The sequence below is a fragment of the Haliotis rufescens genome, unplaced genomic scaffold (assembly GCF_023055435.1).
Source record: "Haliotis rufescens isolate VD_foot unplaced genomic scaffold, xgHalRufe1.0.p SCAF_4, whole genome shotgun sequence".
NCBI lineage: Eukaryota > Metazoa > Mollusca > Gastropoda > Lepetellida > Haliotidae > Haliotis > Haliotis rufescens.
Genome location: NW_025964112.1, coordinates 8207914 through 8232293, shown reverse-complemented (window position 1 = coordinate 8232293; position 24380 = coordinate 8207914). Strand labels below are relative to the sequence as shown.

The following is a 24380-nucleotide window of genomic DNA, read 5'->3' as shown; positions in this document are numbered from 1 at the left end:
CGTACAATCGCCTGCTTTTGAAAGAATTGGAAAATGTTTTGTCGATCTTATTTGACACTTTCTTGAAAGGTCGATTAATCTCTGTGGGCCATTATTTGTCAATCTTATTGATTCTGCTTATCGTATAGTTGTGTTTTACTTAATTTCATTCATTATTTGTGTATTAACTAGCGACGCGTCGAACTGGGGTAATCGTCGCTGGTCACGTGTAAGGTTTTCAAATGAGGTGAGGTGAGGTGAAATTGGGTTTAACGTCGCGTCCAAGATTATTGCACTTATATAGCGACGTGCATGCACGTGTATGTGTGTGTGTGTGGCTGCTTGTACTAGTCCGGACTGATGCCGATTTATAGTGCTAGCTCACTGAGATACCATGCCGCAGTTTAACATGAATACCCCACTCAGACACAGTTTACTGACTCCGAGCCGACCAGTCCTTGTTTTAGCCCCTTAATGCCGAGCGCCAGACAGGGTAACAACAAGTACAATCTTTTAACGTCTTTTTGTATGACGCGGCCCGGGATCGAACCCTGGACCTTCCGCTCTCCGGGCGGACGCTCTACCACAAGACCACGGAGGCGGTCTGTTTTCAAATGAGTCCCTGTTCACCTTTGCACTTCGTTGATAGGCGTGGTTGTCTCTGGAGACGTCGAAATGAACGTCAATGTCAACCTTCAACCTTAGACCTCAGGACAGATTTTGCGGTGGGTCGGTTATTGTGCTGGTTGGACTCACTATGACATGACCTACCCCTACTCCATATTGTGCAAAGAAGGGTCAATGGGCAGTACTGTCGGGACAACACACTGACACCTTTGGTTGTCCCGTTTGTAAGGCATTCGGGTCGACGTTTTGTCTCAGAGGACGATAATGCCCGCGCTCACCGTCCACAAGTCGTCAATGCTCACCACCAGTAGTACAACATCCATAGAATGCCATGGCCAGCAATGAGCCCTGACCTTTTCCCCTACTGAGCACGTCTGGGACATGATAGAGAGTCGTGTGCTTCAACGTCATAGGCTGCCGACCACGTTTGCTGAACGTGGCCAGGCGCTGCAAGGGGAGTTGGAGACTCATACGGTGTGCCCTTCGCCGAGTGAATGAATGTTGAGTGAGTATGGTTTTACGCCGCTCTTAGCTATATTCCAGCAAAATCACGGCGGGGGGACGAATGAATGTTGACAAATCGTGGCGGTATTACCCACTACTGATAAAAAAAACTATCGTCCTTCAAGATCGCTGACGTCCATAACATCTATTATCCTACTTCACTACCCGCTGTAATGCGTTTCCCATTCGTTCAATATTATGTTCAGCTATTACCAGAAACTAATCTCTTACAATTTTGGAAAAAGTAAATAATTTCCGAGTATTACTACTTTTGTTTGAAGAGTATGTATAACACAAAGCCATAAGACAATCTTGGAATCTCAAGATGTAAGCACTATTGGTGGCTGAGAGTGTGGGTGACATGTCCGACTCCCGACATTTTCTTGAGATTAGTTCCAAGCAAAACGGACACACAGGTTCTTATTTTAACTGTGTCAATGTTCACCAAGCTTAGTAGGCAGCTATGTTGGTTCACATTTCCCAAAGAATTGGACCCCATGATCCAGTCCAGGGTTCATACAGGTTAGCCTGACAAATTTTCTGGATATCATTCCAGTTTTGTATATCACATAAAAGAAGTCTAAAAAATCACAACAAAAATTAAATCAATTAATTCAAACTTTCTTTCACTTTGGTCAAAGCATTTATTTGCCAGTCACAGGTATATCAACAAAAATAATTACAGGTATAAACACTTTTCATGACATCACAATTTTCTATTTTACAAAACTATTCCAGGCCTGGGAACTCACATTCCTTGTATGAACCCTGCAGTCCTATGCATCAATTGGAGAGGACTTAATAGTCAGGCTTGTTGACTTGGCTGAATTTGTGGATTTCTGCTCATGATTTCAAACACTGGTTAGTCTGGTCCAAACTTGATAACTTGAAAGCTGCTGTGAAAAAGCTGGAATACTGCTGACTAGCATTAAACAACATTCACTCACTTCAGCTTAACCATGGTAAACATGTATACTCTGAATATCAGTTCCATTCATGCAGCTGAAAGTTGGTGCAGCCTTGAAAATTATCTCAGTGATGCAGGCCTAAGATTATTACCACTATGGGGTTTGAACTAGCAATGAACCGTGCATGCCCATTGGGCCCCCAGCTGTTTAGAAATGAATCATCAATAACCATAATAACTACAAACTAGCTGCCTGCTGTTTCTCTTTGCCTAGGTGAACATTGGTGTTTGGAGGTTAAAACTATAAAAGTTAGCTAAAAAAATCATATGTTCAGCATGTTGAACATGATCTTATGCCTCCATTTTTTATTCCAAAATGTGTATCTAAATAATTTGAGTCAAGCGAACTAACCCATTAACAATTATGACAAGACTATCAGACTAGTACCATTATGAAACCATTTCTCACAATGGGCAAGGCTGATAACATGTTTCTCTAGTTTAGTACACAGTATTTTGAATACAGCACCTAGAACTTAGCAGTTTGTGGGTTGTATACTACATGATAACATACCTAATATGATATATACACGAGAAGTGAAACAGGTTTGAAATATATAGATTTATTTTCATTAAACATGTGAAATACAAAATCTTCGGACAAAAGTCCAGAAAAAAAACAGCATATCACCCAATCATTGGAACCACCATCTTTATACAAATAATTTTGGCAGCTCACTACTAAAAATTGGCCGAAAAAGTACACTGAAATGCCTTTATGAAATTTCAAATCAGATCACCAAAGTACATTGCTTCCCTCTTCTCTATAAAGAGCATGTAAAAAATAACCTACATGTATTAACATGAATTTTTTTTATTTTCTGTTAATTTGAATCAATTTCCAAGACAATCAATGAAATAGTTGGGTTTTTTAAAAGTCAAGGAAAGCAATTTTTAGATGTTTCATATCAGCAACATTGCAGACCTGCATAATGTATAAGACCAACAGGTGACAGCAATGCCATTTCAATCAAGATAATCAATCACACTGGGTGTACCTTACACAGAGAGCATTCTCATGCAGCCCAGATAAAGAGGTGGAGTTTCAGCGACTTAAGGATATGGACTCAAAAACACATATTACACAACCATGCACATTTACAGTAAATATTAAACAATGCCAACTTATTACAGTTATTTCTAGAAAATTTATACAACACCATAATTCAAAACACAATAATTCCTTAAATAATCATTCTCACTTTCAAATAGTACCGCAAACATTCTATTCAGTAAACCTATGGATCTGTTTTTGACAGATGCATATTTTTTAGTGATTTCTATGTCATGATTCTTCATTTCTGTTTTCAGCTTGCAATATTAGCACTATTTTTGTAGAGGGAAGCAATGTTACTGAACTAAATTACTGAGTTACTGCTTCATTAACTGAGCTCCAAATATGCTGCAAGCATCTTTCAAAGGCCAACAACAGAGGTAAATGGACAATGTATCCCATAAATCAACAAATAATGTTGTCCTCCAAGAACAATGAACAGGGAATATCTAGAATTTGTGTATACACCTGGGCTGCTGTAACGCAGTCATTTCATCTAATGTCTACAGTTTCCGTTAAATTATACAGAGGACTGGCACAAGATGCCATAAACACAAAGATAAAACCCTTCAAAGAAAAAGATTGACTGAAATATGAAAAGAAATTCTCGTCCCAACTTCGTGTTCTTTTATGCTCAAAATTCATTACAACTGATGCCAGTCCTATTTCATTGGTTGTCTTATAAACCTTTGTAATGACTATAATTTTGCAGATAGCTAGAACCAAACCCATCTTTATGTGTGAGTATCACAGACACCTTTTCTATGGGTTCATGTCTGTCATTCCTTTCCACTTGATTGGCAAGAAATTCAAGCCAATCCTTTTGTTCACCACAATGTAGCTCCTCCTCCGGAACCTCCTGTGAACCAATTAGAACTCTGTTGGGTACCCACAACTGACTGCCCCTGCATCTGAGCGATCTGCGCAGCACTGGGGGCCATACCAGGAGGAGGTGGCTGAAAAAGCAATATCTGTCGGTCAGACAAGAAAAAGGGATTTTCTGTGAAGTCATATAAGTGAGTTTGGTTAAAGCCACATTCAACAGCATTTCAGTTATATCACTGGGTGTCAGTTTGATGTGTGAGGAAAGCCCAAAGCAATGCCAGTCTCAGAAAATTAACACTTTGGTGAAATCGACAAGCATGGTACATGAGAAATTGTGCTGACAAACCAAGTAACAAAAATTAATAGATTTCTGGCATACCTAAGGGACACAACTCTGCTCTTAAAATATAGCACATTAGATGACCAGGCCACCCATGGCCTGTAAAGTCATTCAGGGTTAGAATTTTTTTTTTTTAGGCACAAGCAAAATAAAAAATCAACAAGCAATTATTTTTCTCAACTCAAAACTTCAAAATATATATCACAAGATTGCATGATCATGATTTATGCTGCATATAAACAATGGCTGATTATGCATGTTATGATATTCAGATAACAAAGTAATTAAATTACACTCATAAATCATTTATCAAAGATAATATCTGCATGTTTGTAAAACATCTTTGCTACCACATATTATACACCATTTCAAGTTCCAATCCTATTGTTTATAAATATGTTATGTTTATCACATTATTTAGATAATGCATAATTTACAACTTAATTATGTTCATTGTAAATAAAGAAAATGTAAGCTAACACATTCATAACGTCCAGATTAAGGACCAAGGAAGCGCAAAATTGACGATTTTCGCAAACAGAATCTATAAGATTTCATAAAAACGCAATTGAAAAAAATATTTTAAAAAGAATTGTAAATAGATCTGGTATCTGACATCACCCATTTCCCGATAACAGCGGCTGTCCGTTCAGAAACATGAAGAGATACCTCTGTTTTCGAATAACACGTTCATCAAAGACGGCCATGTGACACATCGCTAGAAATTTTCGATAAAATTGGTTTCTAAAGACGCTTTCTTTGCCAAAATCTGATACAAGGTTCGTGACTGGTCAAATGTGACCATGTGACCTAAGTCAGCCAATCAAATTACATCTATGGTATGATGAATTTCATAATTTGACGAAAGACTTTTGTTAAATTGTGTGATTCTGAACGTTTTAAGCAGGAAATTGTGATCTATATTAAAAATATGAAACTTCATGGATGTATCTTGCCATGTTACAAGCTGTGACAAAGATTTTTCATGCTTATATTTTTGCATTAAACATCGTGTTTCGAACCGAGGAAATTGAGACGATGAAAGCTGAGATGGCATTTGACTTACATTTAATACACGCGATTGCACGAAAAGATGGAAATAATAACTTAAATGTAAGTTTGACAACTTTAAGATATATTTTTTCATATTTTATCTATTACTTTGTATAATATATTTAAAAATTTGCTTGAAAAGTCTTTACATTGCTCTTTGACATGTTCGATGTGGACCCGTTGTCGAAGAGTGTTTTCGAGATTTCATTTTCAATAACATGGCGGGAAATAGTGAATATATTTTTTAATTTATCGATAAGAAATGATAAATTGAAATGGAATACGTATTTCAGACAATGTGAAATGTGATAGATTTAATAAATGAATGATGTGACAGGTAGGTTAATAAAATGATATACATTGCAGGGTTCCCCCTAGACTCCAATATCTGAGAGTCACCTTGACTCAGCCTATGAATTTTTGGGAGTCAAAAATATTTTTTGAGAGTCAAATGTTTTATTGTATGATTAATGAAATTTAACGTGTTCACTGTTAATGTTACACTAAAAGTTAAGTATCTTTTAAATATTATATGTCTTTAGTTTAAGTTATCAAGTGCTAATTAATGTTCTCAGCTGATTGTACAACAGAGAAATAAAGGATATATGAATGAAAAACAAAGTTTGTTGGTTTTATCTTTTCACAATCTTTAATTACTTCACAGCTCATGAAACAATTTACAGTGACACTAATACAGGATGAATAAATAACATCAGTCTCAACTGTGAGACATAATTTTTAATCATGGATGGATATTAAAATACATTTCATGTCAGATTATAATCTAATACCACTAGCTCATTTACATCTTTTATCTAGTTATCTTGTATTATCTATCAACAGTGAAGTTGAACTGAAGACTTGTGAGCACTGTAATATTTTCTGGTTGAATACAGTTTATTAGCAACAACAAACACGTCCAAAGCTTTACATTTCGTATATACCATATTTATTCGCGTATAATACACTCTCGTGTATAATACACACCCCTAATTATGGGCTATTAAATCCTGAAAAAATATCTCTTGTGTATAATACGCACAGACTTTTCTTCAGTCTTATTTCAGGCTGTCATGATCCGTCATTGGAAATAGCATAACAAATCCGAATTGAACAAGTATTTGTCACAGAGTGACGAAATATCCCCCGCCTGTACACCATAGTACCAAATATGAAGACAATCCAGCGATTAGTTCTTGAGATATTGTGGCAACACCGTTTTCCAACTCCAAAAACAGATTTGCCTGCTGTGACCTTGAAAATGGGGTCAAGGTCACCAAATCTGACAGGTGTATGCGGTGTCTGTATATACACTATAGTTCCAAATATGAAGACAATCCAGCGATTAGTTCTTGAGATATCATGGCAACACCGTTTTCTAACTCCAAAAGCAGATTTGCCTGCTGTGACCTTGACAATGGGGTCAAGGTCACCAAAACCGACTGGTGTCTGCGGTGTCTGTATATACACCATAGTTCCAAATATGAAGACAATCCAGTGTTTAGTTCTTGAGATATCGCGGCAACACCGTTTTCCAACTCCAAAAGCAGATTTGCCTGCTGTGACCTTGAAAATGGGATCAAGGTCACCAAAACCGACTGGTGTCTGCGGAGTCTGTATATACACCATAGTTCCAAATATGAAGACAATCCAGTGTTTAGTTCTTGAGATATCGCGGCAACACCGTTTTCCAACTCTAAAAGCAGATTTGTCTGCTGTGACCTTGAAAATGGGATCAAGGTCACCAAAACCGACTGGTGTCTGCGGAGTCTGTATATACACCATAGATCCAAATATGAAGACAATCCAGTGTTTAGTTCTTGAGATATCGCGGCAACACCGTTTTCCAACTCCAAAAGCAGATTTGTCTGCTGTGACCTTGAAAATGGGATCAAGGTCACCAAAACCGACTGGTGTCTGCGGAGTCTGTATATACACCATAGTTCCAAATATGAAGACAATCCAGTGTTTAGTTCTTGAGATATCGCGGCAACACCGTTTTCCAACTCCAAAAGCAGATATGCCTGCTGTGACCTTGAAAATGGGGTCAAGGTCACCAAAACCGACTGGTGTCTGCGGAGTCTGTATATACACCATAGTTCCAAATATGAAGACAATCCAGTGTTTAGTTCTTGAGATATCGCGGCAACAAACAGGTGGGACGTACGGACGGTCGTGAATACTATATCCCCCGCTTCGCGCGGCGGGGGATAATTACGCAAGTTAATCCTGTTGTTACACTATCTGGTAATAAAAATGTGTTCTCTGTATATCTGACCTTATGTTTGTCATCTATTTTATTAATTTTATTTAAAATTTCATTCAATAATGTTTACCTAAATTTCAGCAAAAAACATGTGTCCCTCTGATACTTACAACTTCTGTTTACCCCGTTCCATAGGTTCTGCTTAACCACATACTGTAACTGTGCCAAATCACATTATTCACCGGAACAATGATAATATTTTCTTCTGTTTCATTTTTTACAAGTCTACACATCTAGATAAACATATGTCATGGTTAACTTTTAGTGAGAAAATATGCCGAAACATGAAAAACCTTGTCAATTTGCGGAATTTTCCTTTGTTTACATCACGTGCTGTCATCGAAGCCACATGGAGTGTGAGAGTTACGTTCACTTTGATGCATAAATATATTTTGAAACGACGATTAATTAAAAACTAGACGTAAATTTTAAGATGTTTGCATATATTGTCTTCAGAAAATGTTTATAAATTAAGTTCAGGTGAGCAGTTGTAATATTTTCATTCCAAAGCTGGTAAACAACAACACAGATATTTTGAAATTGCGTCAGTCATGACGCAGTCATTAATTTCTGGACGTATTTTTCCTTAATTGAGAGTCATATACGCAAGAATACTGCGTCAGGGGAAACCCTGATACATGTACTATTTTGACGTGACTTCGGCTTGGTCAGTCGACCAGCCTTACGGGTGTTGTCTGGGATTCGAGAATGGCATGTCATCTTAAAAAAAAGAAACAACCTTGGGTCAATTGAATAAAATACCGATGACATAGTTTTTACGGCATTTGATTGGTGTCCCGAAAATAGACATACGTCATTGCAAAATATTAATCTCCGTGCTATATGTTCATTGGTCAAAAAGAGCTCGGAATAGTCCGCGTTCAAGAAAGTTGAAAGGAAGTGAAAGTTTTTTCCGGAAACGCAAATGGGGAGGTAACTCTAAATTGGAGGTAAACAAATCAAGGATAATCTTCGCGAAATCAAAAGTTATCACAGTGAATTTAGAAATCTAGGTATTTGTCAACCAATTGTGAAACGGAAAAAGCAAGTCGCAAAAACTATTGTCTTTATTTTGATTTATAGACGCAAAATCATAAATTAAGACGCATCTTAGCTTCCCTTAATTTCGAACCCTGAGTCATGTTAATTAACTATCATTGAAATGACACCTTGTGCAGTTAAAATGTAAGTGTATGGCATGCTACATACATAATATTACCAGATGTAACTATTACAAATTGCCATATGACAACTTGCAATAAACTCATTCCTTTTCATAATAGTGGCGCCTGTTTGAAAGGAACTTGACATATGGTTGTGTTGTGATTGGTACGCGCATGTCATTGGGTACACACTTACAGAATAATATAGAGGAAAGGTGACATTTCAACGTCTCTCTTGTACATGTTGTATGTTCAACATGTTCAAACAACACACAATTCTTGAAGTTTCGTACCCAACCCAGAAATTTCTCATGTTTCTTGATTCTTATGAACCAGAAAGACAGGATATTAAACACGCACACAGCAAAATGTAATGTTATTAATTGTGGATATGGTGATCCTTCCAATAGAACTATTGAATATAAAAGGCTGCAATGCACATGAAACACTGTATTGTGTTTGGATGGCATACTATTATCATAAATAGCTTAGTAACTTTTCCCTCTGGCTGATTTGATAACTTCCTTCCCTGACTGACTTAAAGGGCAAGTTCACACGGAAATGAACCAATTTTTCTTGTACTTTTTCCACATTAAAAGTGTTAACATAGAAGTGTCATAGACAAAAATATAAAAACATCATATTTAATTAACATTTTTTTTGCATTAAAACGATTTATATTTTTCACATTTACCAAGTGTTCTATTTCCATAACAAAAACACCATGGCTTATGCCCCTTGCAATATGACGTCATTGGTGCCAATTGATAAACATTATGACGTCATCATGCTTTGTTAGAGCCGCTTCACGTGGTGTAGGTACAGTTTTGTGATTCTAGCGTCTCAGATGCCAGCCAGAATTGTGTTATGCTGAGTCACCACTGCGCCGGAGTGTGTCGTAGACCATGTTGTTTTACAGCAAACTGGTCCTTGATATCTTTTGCGTTGAGAATAGACAGGGACCCAGTTGAATTGGCACCAATTACGTCATAATCTAAGGGGGATAACTCAGGCCTATTTCGCTCGTAAAACGAAGGCCTCATAACGACATATCATTTTAACACTATTGTGAGCTTCCTACTTTCACTGTGAAAAAAAATGAGTGTATATTTTCAGACACAGATACTAACTAATTCTAAAATTGCGTTTTGTTAAGAAAAAGAAAGAAAGTGATTTTTGCGTGAACACTTCCCCTTTAAATGTTTACAGACTGGAAATATTTTATGTATCCTTGAAGATTTCATTCAATGACTATTGACCACCCTCTACGAGGGCTCTAGATAATTGTATAAGCCATTGAGTATTTACTTACATGTTGTCATTTACATTGGGTATTTGATAGTATTCTTTGGGTATTCAATATATTTTACTCCCTTGAATCCAGTCTAATGGGTATTTTCAAACAAATGATTAGACATTTTTAAAAATAGTTATGCTTAATAGGCTGTTTTAGGTAACCTCTAATTGTCTTCTGTCCATGTGCTGCCCGAAATGTGTCCAGGGTCGCATAAGCTCACTACAGAGATACATGTGTCACTTGCAGTAAGCAATACAATTGTGCATTAATCACTACAGTTGAGTTTATGTATAGCTGATGCCTGCATTTGATCAGTTAGTAAAGATAAATAAAGATATTCAGGTACACAAGCAGAAAAGTCTACATTGGGTAGTGACGCACCATGTTGTTATGCTGATGAGTTTTAGAATTTTTTCAAGCATATTTTGTCCAAAAGCAACAAAATTAATTGGGATGTGGTGATTTATTTTGCGCAGTTTACGCAAATACACAGTTCATCTGGAGCTAAATACTCCACACAACTGAAAAGGGGATACAACTCATACTGGTGCGCTGATAATCTGTCGTAAAAAGAAAACATTTTGCAGGAGTGAGTGAGTGAGTACGGTTTTACGCCGCTTTTAGCAATATTCCAGCAATATCACGGCGGAGGACACCAGAAATGCATTTTGCAGGAAGGTACAGTGATATCGCAGTGTAGATTTATCTCTACACAATCTCTATGATTCCGACTGACTACTTACTGGGATTCGTGGCTGAGATATCCCATCAAATCGTGCTCCAGCATCAAAAGCTCCTCCAACAACAACTGTCCCTGGCTGCTGAACCATCATTTGTTGAGCCACCTACAAAACAAGCATCAGTGATAAGCACCTAGATAACCTAGATAACGCCACTAACAAGAATTATTTCGTTTGTAAGTGTGCCACAGGGAACTCATAAACATGTTCAGGTTTGCCCCTTTGAATTAAAATGTGTTAACTTTTGGATCCATCATCGAACTGAGGGAACTCCTTTGACCAAGGCTAGATAATTGCTTGAAAGTCTGTCCCCTTCCCTTTTGGTGAATATGATAATACCCTTAGTCTGATTACCCAAATCTATCTTGTGATTTATACCATGTATTTAGACTGTTCATATGTTTGTTTCTGATTTCATGTAATAAGCACTGTCCTGGGTATTGCTGCTACAAATATGATACCCTCAGGCACAGGGAACATAATATATACCCGTTCCTTTGGCATCAAAACACAAGTAATTTCAAACCTTGAACCAGGATCAGCTTCAAAGTAATTTGGCCACCAGGTGAGATAAACAAACTACTCAAGACATATTCGATATACATTTAGTGCTCACATACCAGGGTGTGTGCCAATGGCATGGTTAATACAATAATGACAGTTAAAACCAGTTTCTGGTTCCTGAAGGGCATATTTAAAAATTATTCTGGTTCTAACAAAATTGGAAAATTTCCAATACATTGTATATTTTTATACTTATCCTATCTCACACTATCAGGGTTTTACCTTAACCTTCAAAACTAGGGGTCCAGAGGGTACCCAATTACAAATTTCAAGGGTCCTTACAGGAAATATGAGGGTCGTGTCAATTAATGAAATGGTGTCGTATACTGTACTAAAGATCTAGTTACTACTTTAATTACACTACAGTAAGGTTTATATTTCTTGTCAAGAATTTGGTACAATGACCATTATTGTGCATCCCTAGAGATGCAAATATATTCTTTTCTGCATCCATTCTAAACATTTGTGCGTACTGGACGCACATTTCCGCGTCTCATAAAACCCGGCATTATACATTTCTTCATTCTTATTCGTTCCTATGTGGAAATAGGCTTGAACAACTTACAGGTGGGGTCAAGTCGTGTAGGTCGTTATGCACAGGACTAAGTGCATGACCAATTTGTTTGGGTGGTGACCATGGTGATGCTGGGATGTGTTCGGAGTAATTTTGTTTAGAGACTGGAAACTCAGACTTTTACAATAATTTGTTTATTCATATACTTATCCTTTCTCACACTGTGCATTTCTTATTCTTCTTTCGAACATGCCTGAACAAAAGTTTCCTGCTTCTAAAAAACAGTTCACCCAAACACACCTTTGCATCACCATGGTCACCTCCCAACAATCTGGGTCATGCATGCTTTTCATGCATATACCGTGTGAGATGGGATAAGTATATAAATATACAATTTATTGTAAATTTTTCAAATTTATTAACTTATCCTATCTCAAACTATGCATTTATTCCACGGTGGGATGGTGAGGTGCAAATCTCTAGCCTATAAAGGCAACAACCATAGTATATACATGAGGAAGCAGGTGCAAAACAGTGATACAGAACAATATAACACAGAATAACACTGTCTTGTGACATAAAACGCAAAAAATTGTGGACAGGGAAGAAACACACCCAAAAAAGTGTCGTGACCCTGATAAGTGAAACAAATGAAATACATGAGATCAGGAACAATCAGCAAAACGTGCTCATATGTAAAGAAGCAAATTGTAAAGCCACATGATACAATGTACGACTTATTCAGAGATGGACTCCAACTCGAAGAATAATGCCAAAGTTTATTGCATATAGAGAGATGTTGTACAAGGAACTGAATCGGGTACATGTCTCACTCTTATCTGCGTAGATATGTCCTATAGTGTTGCTGTGTGAGAACCAATGGGCCAACTTGATGCAGACCTTGGACGTCAATCACAGAGATGTCTTGGAGGTAGTGGGATTGGAAAACCATGTTGGATTTCCAGAAACACCCGTCCATAATTGCAGCCAAAGTGCAATTACTGTGTGAAGCTATAGTGGAGGTGCAGGCAGGCCAGCAAAAGTATAAGCCTGGAGAACAACCGACCAAATCCCAAAACAAATTGTGGTACAGGAGACTTCAGAACAGGTGCATTAGAAAGCGGAATATAGTGCCTCTTGGAGGAATGTCGAGGAGGTTTTGTCACATCAAAGTAGAACAGAAGCACATGTACAGGACACAAGGATACGTCTTCAAGATCCTCAGGGTTTAAGGTCGACGTCAAAAGCGAGATAGTAAATAACTGACCAGGTTGTCCAAGAAGTTGATTTTTGGTAATGAAGTCCCATCAACAGCCCAGAAAAACTTTCCCGTGCGAAACAAACTCGGTTGACGTGAGACATGAATCTCACTCACTCGAGCAGTCGCAAGAACCAAAAGAAAGACTGTTCTTAACATGATACATTCAAAGTCCTTCTTGGCAAGTGGCTCTTAATCAGCGGAAGTTAAATGGCAAAATATGACGTTGAGATCCAAGGTCGGTGGTTGGAAACGAGATGACTGGTCCGCCAACTTGTAAGACTGAAAAAGGGATTGCAGTTGCACAACAGTAGTGACCTTCACAACCGTTGTAGTAGCGACAACGGAACTGATCACAGCAAGATACGTAGATGAGGTAAAACCCTTAAGCCTTTGTGACTACTGAAGATGGAGGTATTCGGCAATTTGTTGTGGTTGCCTGGATCATCAGACTGAAAGCATGAAAACGTGTTGCCCAGTGTGACACTGCCAAGATCACTGCTTTGAATAAGTTGTTGATGTGAAGATGGCTTTCGTCGGCAGATCATGGCCCTGCCTCCTGTAGCTTCTGACAAGGAGCTCCCCAACCCACAGTTGCTCTGTTGCCATTGACGCAGATAGCCAATGGAACAAGGTGTTGAATCTTCACCCAACGATCTTGGTGAACAAACATCTTGCCTAGACGTGTGTTGAACAGGGCCCACGATAAACAGAAAATGTTGAGAAGGAACCATCAAGGATATTTTTGGCATTGACCAGCCAGCCGAGTTGATGAAGGTGATGCTGCGTGAAGTTGAGATGTAGTAGAAGGATGCCTGGGTCTTCACTGGCCTGAATGAAGTCGCTAATTATGATTCTAAGATGATGCCTCAAACATGGAAGGAATTTGACGATGGGCTTGGTGAGATTGATAAATAGCCATTGGGACAAAAAAATAGGGGAGCACCTTCTATTGGTAGGGGCATAGTAATTGTACATAGTAACATGATTGACGTCATCCAGAAATGTGGAGGTATATCTAGGTATAACTTGTTGAAAGTTTCCATGTTGAAAATGAGATGAGTTGATGGCTGTCTTTGTTTGGGACCATGAAGATTAGTAAGTAAAAACCCATTTGTGTTGTGGGATCTGTGCCCAGGCACTCTGCAAGTAGCGTACCTATGGTATCTGTGAGAACAGAAAGCTGCATGTCTGGATACAGGTGCTGAGGAGGCTTGTAAGTCGTAGGAGGAGTTGCCATGAGGGATAGATGATAGGTGGTAACACAAATGGGTAGTCCAGGATGGTCCAATTCTTCCAAATTCTTGCAAATAGACCAAATCTTCTGCCTACAGGCGATGTGACCACAGAAACAACTGAGGGTGAAAGAGCCCAGTCGGTCTGAAGAGGAGTCAAGACACTTAGAGTTTGTATCCCCGTTCTCCTGGATTTGCTACTTATAACCTCCCGGAGATCCGACTAAGTGCGAGTGAAGGCAGGTAATCTATAGTCTTTCCATTGTTGCTCTACAAGCTGGTTACATTGTAAATGAAGCAGATCAACTGTCACCTGGAGGGATGTGTCATGCCGAACATTTTGTGCAATGTCTTGAATGCATCCAGCAAAAGGTGAAGGAGTTGACCAAGTTGGTACAGGCGATTTTTGAAGGCGTCAAAGCTGAAGGACACCTAGCTGTCTTAAGGTAGTAATCGACACCGCGCAGTGAGCAAAGAAGATCCAAAATGGCCGTAACCTTATCCTGAATAAGACCAGCAGCATCTCGAATGCAAGTCTCCTTGGATAAGATGTATGATCCAAATGATGAGTAGATGACCGGATCCCTGATAACTGAATCTTAGAAGAATAATGCTCAGTGAGAGCACACCCAAGAACGTGACCCTGCATGAGTCTTGATCGACAGAAGGGATTGATGAGTTTGAGCGGCAATCCTGTGATAACCGATCCCCAGGAGGGAGATCTCTAGAACATCGAACAGGGGATCTCGAACGTTGAGAGGTAGACTGGGAGTGTAAACCTGCCAGAACAGACAAAATCGTAGTAAAAGAAACTATGGAGGGTTCAGTTGAAGCTGCAGCATTAGATATGCCTTCAGGCGGAAAAAAAATTATGTTGTTATCAACAACAGTAAAGGAGGGTGTTGAAGGAGAAAGACTAGGACAGGCTTTGTGTTAGCAAGTTGGAGCACGACCGACTGTGAAGAAAAAAAGGGGGTTGTTGGATCCAATACCATTGAGAGAACTTTCTGTACATCCAAAGCAGAAGGTTGAATTGCCGTAGACGTCAACAGTAGATTCTCCAGAAGGGGATGAACATTAGAGATGGTAACATCTTCCATGAGAAAGCTGTCACATACGCCGTCGTCACTGACAGACAAGACAGGAAGCGAGGTGGTTAACGATTTGCCAATCCCAGGAGTTGTAGGTAGCTTAGTCGCTTTCTTTTTCAAAGGGATTTTCATGACGTTGGGCGATTTTTCAGGTTCCTTGGATTGAGAAAGCCGGTCTTGTTCCCTGCCTTGGCACTTGTGTAGATAAATGCTGAATGTCGCGTCAGATAGGTTGACACACTGTAAACAACGTTTAGATGAACTGCTGCAATCCGAGAACCTACAATTCAAGCACGCAGGTCAGTGCATGTTGAAAACGACCAAAGAAAGGAAATCTTCAAGTCTTCATAGAGGGATATAGGTAGAAGAGAGAGAGAAGAAAATTTGATTTCTCTAGCGGAGCACATCACCAAACTGTGGCGATTAGAAAGCCATGTGTTCAGTCTTGTAGGTCACTACTTGCATGACCCCAATTATTGGGAAGTGACATGGTGATGCTAAGGTAACGTGTTCGGGTGAATTGTTTTTTAGAAGCAGGAACCCTTTGTTTAAGCATGTTTCCGCTTAGGATCGACAGAAGAATGAGAAATGCATAGTCTGAGATAAGATAAACACAAAAATTAAAAAATGTACCTTTCAAGAATGTTTCTTATATGAAGCCAGTGATAAATATACTTTCACAAAAAAAAACATCAAACTGGACAAATACCTGGCAACTGAGCATATGAACATGCGTAATGTACAGCATGATTCACACTACCACAGGATGCAGAAACTGAAAAGGGTATTATCAACCTCAATGAGAAGGACAAGGGCAAACTTTCTTAATTACAACTGCTTATTATATTCCTAATAATGAAATGAGATACACTGATTTTGATGATGGATAAAATGGACTCTTCTTGTTGGCACTCTCATATAAGAAACTGGATCCAGAATACAACCCAAAGCTACGAACTTGCAGGCTCAGAGTATCAGTACATATTTAAGTCTGGAATTCATGATGGTCAAAAGGGATAATGAATACATGAATAGATTCAACGAAATGAATACATACGACTAAAGAGAGAAATTAATTGTTATTTTCACTGGTCCACCAATCAGCTACAAAGTTGCCACATATCTAATGGTAAAACGTTAAAGTCTCAAGTCCTTCCTTAATTCTACTAGTCTCAGACTAACAAACTACTGTCAGTTTCGAATCCTGAAAAGAAAGACTAAAATATTTGCAAAGTTCTTGAATTTACCTATCAGCAGTGCTTTGAATTAATTTGTCTTCCTTAAAATTGCTTGCTATTTAGGATTCTACCTTAAAAACAAAGGACTAACAAAGTTGAAAACATCAATACCATCTGCAATATGTACCGTGTATACTTAACTGTTTCTAATAAGTTGTACACAAGTCTCATTTTGATTGGAAAATAGAGGATGTAAGTCAGTCTGTGCAAGTATAAAAAGAGGTAGTGTAACATGGCACTGTTTCCCTTACCGGAGAATAGGGGGGAGGAGGTCCGTGGGGAGAAACTCCCTGGGTCTGGTGGATCACTGGCATGTACTGCTGGCGGGGGTAGGCAGACGAGGAAGCAGGTACTGAAACACAATTCAAATGACAGACCAGTTAAACATGTTATAAGGTTTTACTGTTTGTTTGTTGTTAAACGCCTCAGCAGCATATTCCTGCTAAATGACAGCAGCCTTTAAATAATCGAATCTAGTGATCGATATTATGAGCAATGATCCATGTTGTCAGGTAAAAGGACACGCTATCGCCCAAGTCACAAAGTCTGACCACCCAATCCATTTGGTCACCTCCAGACAGCAACCCAGCATCTCATGGGACACATGGTTTATTACCATATAGTTTGCAGTTTAGTTGGTTTGTCATGTGAAGTGAAGAGCAAATTATCAAGTAGTATAAATGGATGTTCAATACTGTAACCATGACAGCCGATTATGAAATGAAGTTGATGTTAAAATGTGTTGTATCATATTCAATACTGGTTATGCTTGACAGTGACAAGATTGTCGGTGCTACAGCAGCAGCAGATTACACAATCTACGTCATTCATAGACTGTTCCAAACTGCAGACTCATTCAGATTGTGACAATTAACATAAAAAATATTCGGTCTCATAAACATAACTGCAACTGATGATTAATAACATTGAATTAGGATAATGAATACCGGTTTGCACATTTATTAACTGGTTACAAATTGTATTCAAATAGTAGCTGGTTATCCAAGTAATTGTGACAGGCCGATGGTTTATCCAGCGATAGAAACTAACAGTATTAGACCACTAGTCCTTAAAATTATAACATAGCAAAATCCTTAAAAAAGGCTAATTTCTACTAGTCCTTATACTACCTTACTATCGGGCAGTTTGGCCAGGACTATAGGACTAGTGCCAATTTCTAACGCTGTTATCCCCTTTACAAAGGTTATTAAACATCAATACTCACCATACCCATGCTGCATGGGTTGCATTTGAGCGTATGCCTGCATGTACTGCTGTTGGACGTATTGAGATTGGGCTTGGTATGCCTGGGCCTGTGCCTGCATGGAGGCAAGGTAGGCAGAGTCATGCTGTGAGGCAGACGCAGGGTAGGCAGCGGCGCTCGACTGGGCTGAAGCGCTGTATGGTGGGGGCTGAGATCCATACTGCTGCTGGAGAGGAGCACCGTAGGCATACTGTGGGGGAGGCATGCCTTGGGCTTTGCTGGGATCTGGAATTCAACAAAAGATATGATTCCTTTATTGTACAGTGTCATCAGTTTTTAACATTAGGCATCAACGTCAGGGGCCTGTGTGATAACTCCCATGTTAATTTAGGGGGTACATTGATCCAAATACTATAGCAGACAGAAAAGGCTTCCATATAAGTATTATCCACTGATCTCTGACCAAGCGATGACCCAAGGGTTCACAGTTAGTTACAGCCATAGAAGACAACAACGTGCTCATGATATGAGCATGAGATACATCAACCAGGTGCATACTATTCAGCACCTGTAACTTTGTGCAAGATGATGTTACATAGTAAATGAAGGTAAATGATGATTAATATGATGGTAGCAAAAGCAATGTAAAAAGAGTGATCAACTTTGATGACAGAACACGCAAAGAAGAGTTCATCATAGGCCGCACCACTGCGCCACTGGCACATTCAATTTTCAAACAGCGCATATTGAAATTATGGAGGGGCCACATTGTGAAATCCATAGTACATAGTGTTAGAAGATAAGTATGTGTAAATCATATTTTGGGAATATCGGTTTGCAGACGACAAATGTGATAATGCATTTCTTATACTTGTAATGAATATAAGAATCGAGTGTGATACCAGAGAAAAAAGAAAATGTAATTTTAGTAACTGAAACGTTGCTGTATCATCATGTGGCACTCGCTGTTTAGCCGATGGTCATAATTGGTACAGTTGGTCGACGGGAAACTTCTATTTCCACTATTATGATTCCCTATCATTGGGTAATATCAGAATTCTACTGATTGTTTTTCCACTGACAGAAATAAGCGCATATGCTCATAGTTTCACAAACAGTAGGCCAGAGTATTTTCATTCCTTTCAAAGAAATGAGAGGCAATTGAAGATCAAGATGTATCAGACAACTCTAAGGAAATGCCAGCTGATATTTTGCAAAAGTTGAAACTAAGTTCGTACCTCTAGTGTCTCGAAGAAATTGGCTTGAACTTTACCTGTAGCTTAGATTGTCAGACAGATATTATTAGCAATGGCCATAAGATTTTCTGATTGGCCCAGATTGTGGGGGTTTAGTGCTCATGGTGTCCACCTATTTCAGCTTGTTTGTTTGTTTGTTTTAACACAACACTCAGCAATATTCAAGCTATATGACAGCAGTCTGTAAATAATCAAGTGATTGTTATCATGAGCATCAATCCACGCAATTGGGACACGATGACATGCATCAACCATGTCAGCGGGCCTGACCACCCAAACTCATAAGTCCCCTCTAATGACAAGCATGGGTTGCTAATGACCTATTCTAACCCGGATCTTCATGGGGCCCACCTTTTTTCAAGTCCACAAGGAACTTTGACGGAAATATGAAAACTTCAAAATAGAGGGGATCGTTGAGGTCCCATGGAGTTTGAACCAGGGACGCCCTAAATCATTAACTTCTAACACTAGGGTAATGACAAGGACCTCTTGCCTTTCATGCCTCTGCCTGACAACCAGTGGATGATATTATGTACAATGTTCAACATTGTCAGAGTACAACACACAATATACCAGTCACAAGACTGACCACCTGATCCATTATTGCAGCATAGGTTGCCAGGGTCAAATTCTAACCTGGAATTCTAATGTGTGAATCTTTGGTGACATTATTCAAAAGAAATCAGTTCTGCACTCTATCCATGTGAAAGGATATATCCTCCTGAATCATCAAAAGTGGCTAGGTGAGTTTGTGACAGGAATCAGAAATCTGTAGTGTGAGTTGACATATCATAGTCCTGCTGCCTATTTGAGATGTGATGACATACCTATACATTTAGCGATACATAACGCGAAGGCAAGATATCACATGTATAATGCAAATCAGGATACTTATTATGCACTGTTTTGGCGTGGAATTCTACAGGGTCCATGTTGCCAAGTTCACACAAATTGATTGCCTTCCCCCAGTATGTGTTTCACTCATTGTTATGAGGTGAATTGTGACACTCCTCTGCCTTGTAATGTTAAATTATGATTATATGACATATATATTAGGATATACAGCAGTAGGGCTGTTGTCTCTCAACTCACTCAAAAAACTTGAATTCCTGTGGTCTGGGAACCCACATAATCTTAAGTCACCATTGTGACTGATGTGGTTGCTACATATACATTTCACACCTCATACAAATCATACCATAGTAATTTCTGCTAATAAAATCATCACATTAATCATAAAATAACAATAATGATGTAAATTACAAATTGTATCACTGTTTGAAAAAAGTAAAATTTCAACCCAGGCCACAATAAACTAATTATTAGATTCACATCCCACTCGCCTCACAAGGAAACAGACCACATCAGTTAACTTAACAATAATAGTGGACATTTATTTTTACCATGTTTACTGTACAATATCCACCCACAAGCGCCTACTCATAGCACTACAGAAAACAAGAAAGCACAGCTAGGGAGTAAGAACAGATTGAAATTAGAAGTAGTGACACCTGAAGAGATGGGTTTTCAGGACAGATTGGAAGAGGCCAGGGAGGGAGAATGCTTGATGTCGCCAGAAAGAGAATTCAAAAGTGTAGCTGCTGCATAGGGAATGTTCCTTGACCATAGGATTTGATTTCTTTCTTGCCAGCAGGTGGTGATGCTCTGACCAAGGGTATGTGGACGGAATGTATCATTTAATGAGCTCCATGACATAGTCGGAAGCAATTCCAGTCTGTCACAAAGTCACAGAATGTTGTATTCTATACTAGTCTTTACAGGTAACCAATGTAAGGCTTTCGGAACTGGAGTCATATGTTGATGTTTAGATGTTAAACATATAATATGGGCTCTATTGTTCTGAATTTTTTGCAGTCTGTGGACCTGTTCTTGGGTAAGACCAAACAAGAATCTTGAGAAAACAAAACTTTGAAAGAGTGTTGGGCTGCATCTAATGCTGTGATATGAACGGATGTTACCAATTGAGGGGAGCATGAAATAGCAGTTTCTGCAAAGGTTATCAGTCTGTCATGTCTGGCTATAGATACACCCCAAAATTGTATTTGCCTCTTTTGTGACACGTCTGCTAAGAACTTGTCGATGATTTATGATAACAGCATTTGGAGTAGCTGAAAATGATGAAATATGACTTGTTCTGAATACAACTTGTGAAAAGAACAACTGCAACAGATCGGCTGAAATGTCTGTCCGCATGTGTGTGGCTGTCAAAAGATCTTAACAAGTCTCTGTCTATTAAAATGTTATCAGTTTTGCGTTCTGATGTAAGCTCTTCAAAAATCTGCTGCCTTCAAAATTGTTGATTGGCTGTTATATTCATGTGAAGATGGTGTACAGTAATTCATGTGACATAAGTAAATTTAGCTGCATGTTCGGTTCCAAATTCAATTTAGTGGGGTTAAATCTACAAGGAACCTACCTTTACATTGAAAACACAGTATGTTTATCTCCTAACTGTCACATGTGACGGTGAACATAACATTAAACAAAACCAGTTATTTCCAGATAGAACTTGATAATCATTATCACACGAGGGAAATGTACAGTAAAAATCTTTGGAATGGATAACCAACATTAGCAAACCAGTCTAATAGATGAGTCAAGTCATTACATGATGTAGTGTGACACTCTGTGATAATCGTCACTGAATTTCTAGAATATATAGGCTACAGATATATCTAAAAATCATCTCCATAACTTGAATAATGTATTCATTTAGAGAATTTGAGAAGAAATTCAAGTTCTTTTTGCCATATCCATAGATTTACTGGAACAAAGTTGAAAAAACAGAATACAATATGGTGCATACACACAACCCACTACATGTATTTATCTCCTTTGTTGACCATCAGACCTATGTGTAGATCGAAAATAACGCGTTTTCACCACAAAGGTATATGACCATTAATCGACGTAAATCTACACGTGCCGGGATCTTCAGAGTAGAAAATATACGAACTGTACATTAAACTATATTTATCAGTGATATAGAGGTTAATTCGTTCTTGTTTTTCCCAATCACTGGAATTCCATGTTGGTGTTTTACTGTTGCAAAATTGTTCGCATTCTTTGAATGAACGATTCTTCCAAATAGCTATCTTTTTGTCCAACAGAAATGGATCACCGAGTGTTGAAGGAAACGATACATCTATGTGCATATCTGTGCTTTTGATTTACCTTGTTTAGACATAGCGATGGCTGTTTCAATTTCGCAATCTGAATCTATTTTGTGTTCGATCGCTGTGTACTTTCTGTTTTCTGAAGGCCAAGTCATGTGACCAAAAGGAAGTACCAGTCGGTAAAATTTTACCCCTCTTTATCTCTTGAGAAATGGAAAATGTGCAACATTTTTGTTTCTACATATATGCTACAACTATTTCGATATACGAAGCAACTTCCGTTTACTTGTATACAACATTTTGTCTTTGTTTTAATCAGTTTTAAAGTTTCTCGGCTATTTTTAGTAACAGATGCACTTATAGTATTTGCTGACAACTAGTCAACAGTTAGTACTATGCATGCCCATATATGGCTTAAAGGCTCTCAAACGGTTGTCCGTGAAAATGCGTCATGGTGATAAAGTGTTTAGTTCATGTCATATTTCTATCTGTGATAACTGACGAATGCAAATGTCAGCCATAACACAATCAAGAAAGTTCTGGTCAAATATACAATTCATGAATATTTTTGTATGCTGATGTGCATATTCAAAGAAAGAAACATATCTCAGTATCTGTTTTTGATTTCAAACATTCCTTGCATCGTGTACATCAACATTAATAAGTAACATATATAACTGTAAAATCAGTATAGTGTACGGTTATTTTGGTAGGGGAGTATTTTGCATAGTGCACTGTTAATTGTAAGGTTGGGGTGGGGGATATATTCTGTAAAATATCCTTAACACCTAGTACATAAAATACGCCAAAAAATCTTCTGTTTATTTTATTCCACAGATCCTCGAGCATGGTTATCCCTGGCTCGCAGAGGTTATAATAGGAACATGTTACCTTAAATGGGTAAATACTGAACGAAACGTCATCCACGTTACAACACTCATTCACTATTATCATTCCCTTTTTGGGGAATGTCAAAAGGTACGCCCCATCTGGTCCAATATGGAAAACAGGCTTCTCAATAAAGGGAAATAAACATTCGCATTTCAAAAGAAAACGTTTTACTCGAGTATTACTTAAAAACAAAAACAACAACCATGTAAACACCATAATCTTGGGACTGGAAAAACTCATATTTGACACAAGAATTGAACACAAAATGCCAACTTTTTTTCAGGATATCCAATAGGAGCTTACTCAGTACTACTCACTAATACATTTATTGCAAACGTAAATTATTGTACGGGATATTTCAACAGGTACTAGTCAAGCAGTCATTTACTCTTCTCTTAAAGTACAATTACTATATGTGTAATATGCGTAACTGTAAAATGAAAATGAAACATAAATAAAAAGTTACAAAATAAATAAATCCTCTATTATCCAGTATATTATTTGTCCATTCTGTGTCGATAGATATACCTTGAACCCATTCGCCAGCATAGTTTCGTTTAGTGCCTGATTCGAATGGCACTTTTAAAAAAAACAACCTGTCCAATCAAAACACGGGCGCAAGATATTCTGAGCTAAGTTAGAGACTGGAGCTGTGCATATGACGTCACTTTCGATACGGACCTAAGTTGGCGAATGGGTCAGTGGTGTTTGTCGAAATAGAACAATGGGTAATCTAGGATGAACAATACTGATAGGGTTAAAATATGTCTATATACCCATATATTTGTTTCAATATATTTAATTTCCCACACTCTCGTTCTTAAACAAATGACCATGTGAGACGCTATCTGTAATTTGTACCAGTAGCACTGATAGTCATATTCAGTGGTACTGGTATAAATTAAATATAAGGTCTATCGTGATCGTATTTTAGAACGGAGAGTGTAAACGGTTCAGGGGGTCTAATCATAAAATTATATATGCATATGGCGGTAGAGTAAAATCACAAAGCATATACATAATTTTTTTTAAAAATCAATGGGCAGAACAGTAAAAGGTTTCTGCACAAAAAAGGGCGGATCCAGCATTTTTTTAAATAACAGGAGGAGTCCAAAAAAATTCTCTTTCAGATAGATTTACTACCTATATAACCAAAGGCGTATATAAACTATATCTC

The 24380-nt window shown here is 38.2% G+C and overlaps 1 protein-coding gene across 1 annotated transcript; it reads right to left on the bottom strand.

Annotated features, from left to right (window-relative positions):
• Positions 1-2624: 2624 nt before the first annotated feature.
• On the bottom strand, positions 2625-22490 carry LOC124135854 (altered inheritance of mitochondria protein 3-like). The gene is made up of 5 exons (XM_046501479.2): positions 22371-22490; positions 17941-18204; positions 16967-17067; positions 10819-10920; positions 2625-4087 (listed from the first exon to the last, which is right to left on the bottom strand). The coding sequence occupies exons 1-5, from the start codon at positions 22465-22467 to the stop codon at positions 3959-3961; spliced, it is 693 nt and encodes a 230-aa protein (XP_046357435.1). The 5' UTR covers positions 22468-22490; the 3' UTR covers positions 2625-3958.
• Positions 22491-24380: the final 1890 nt, after the last annotated feature.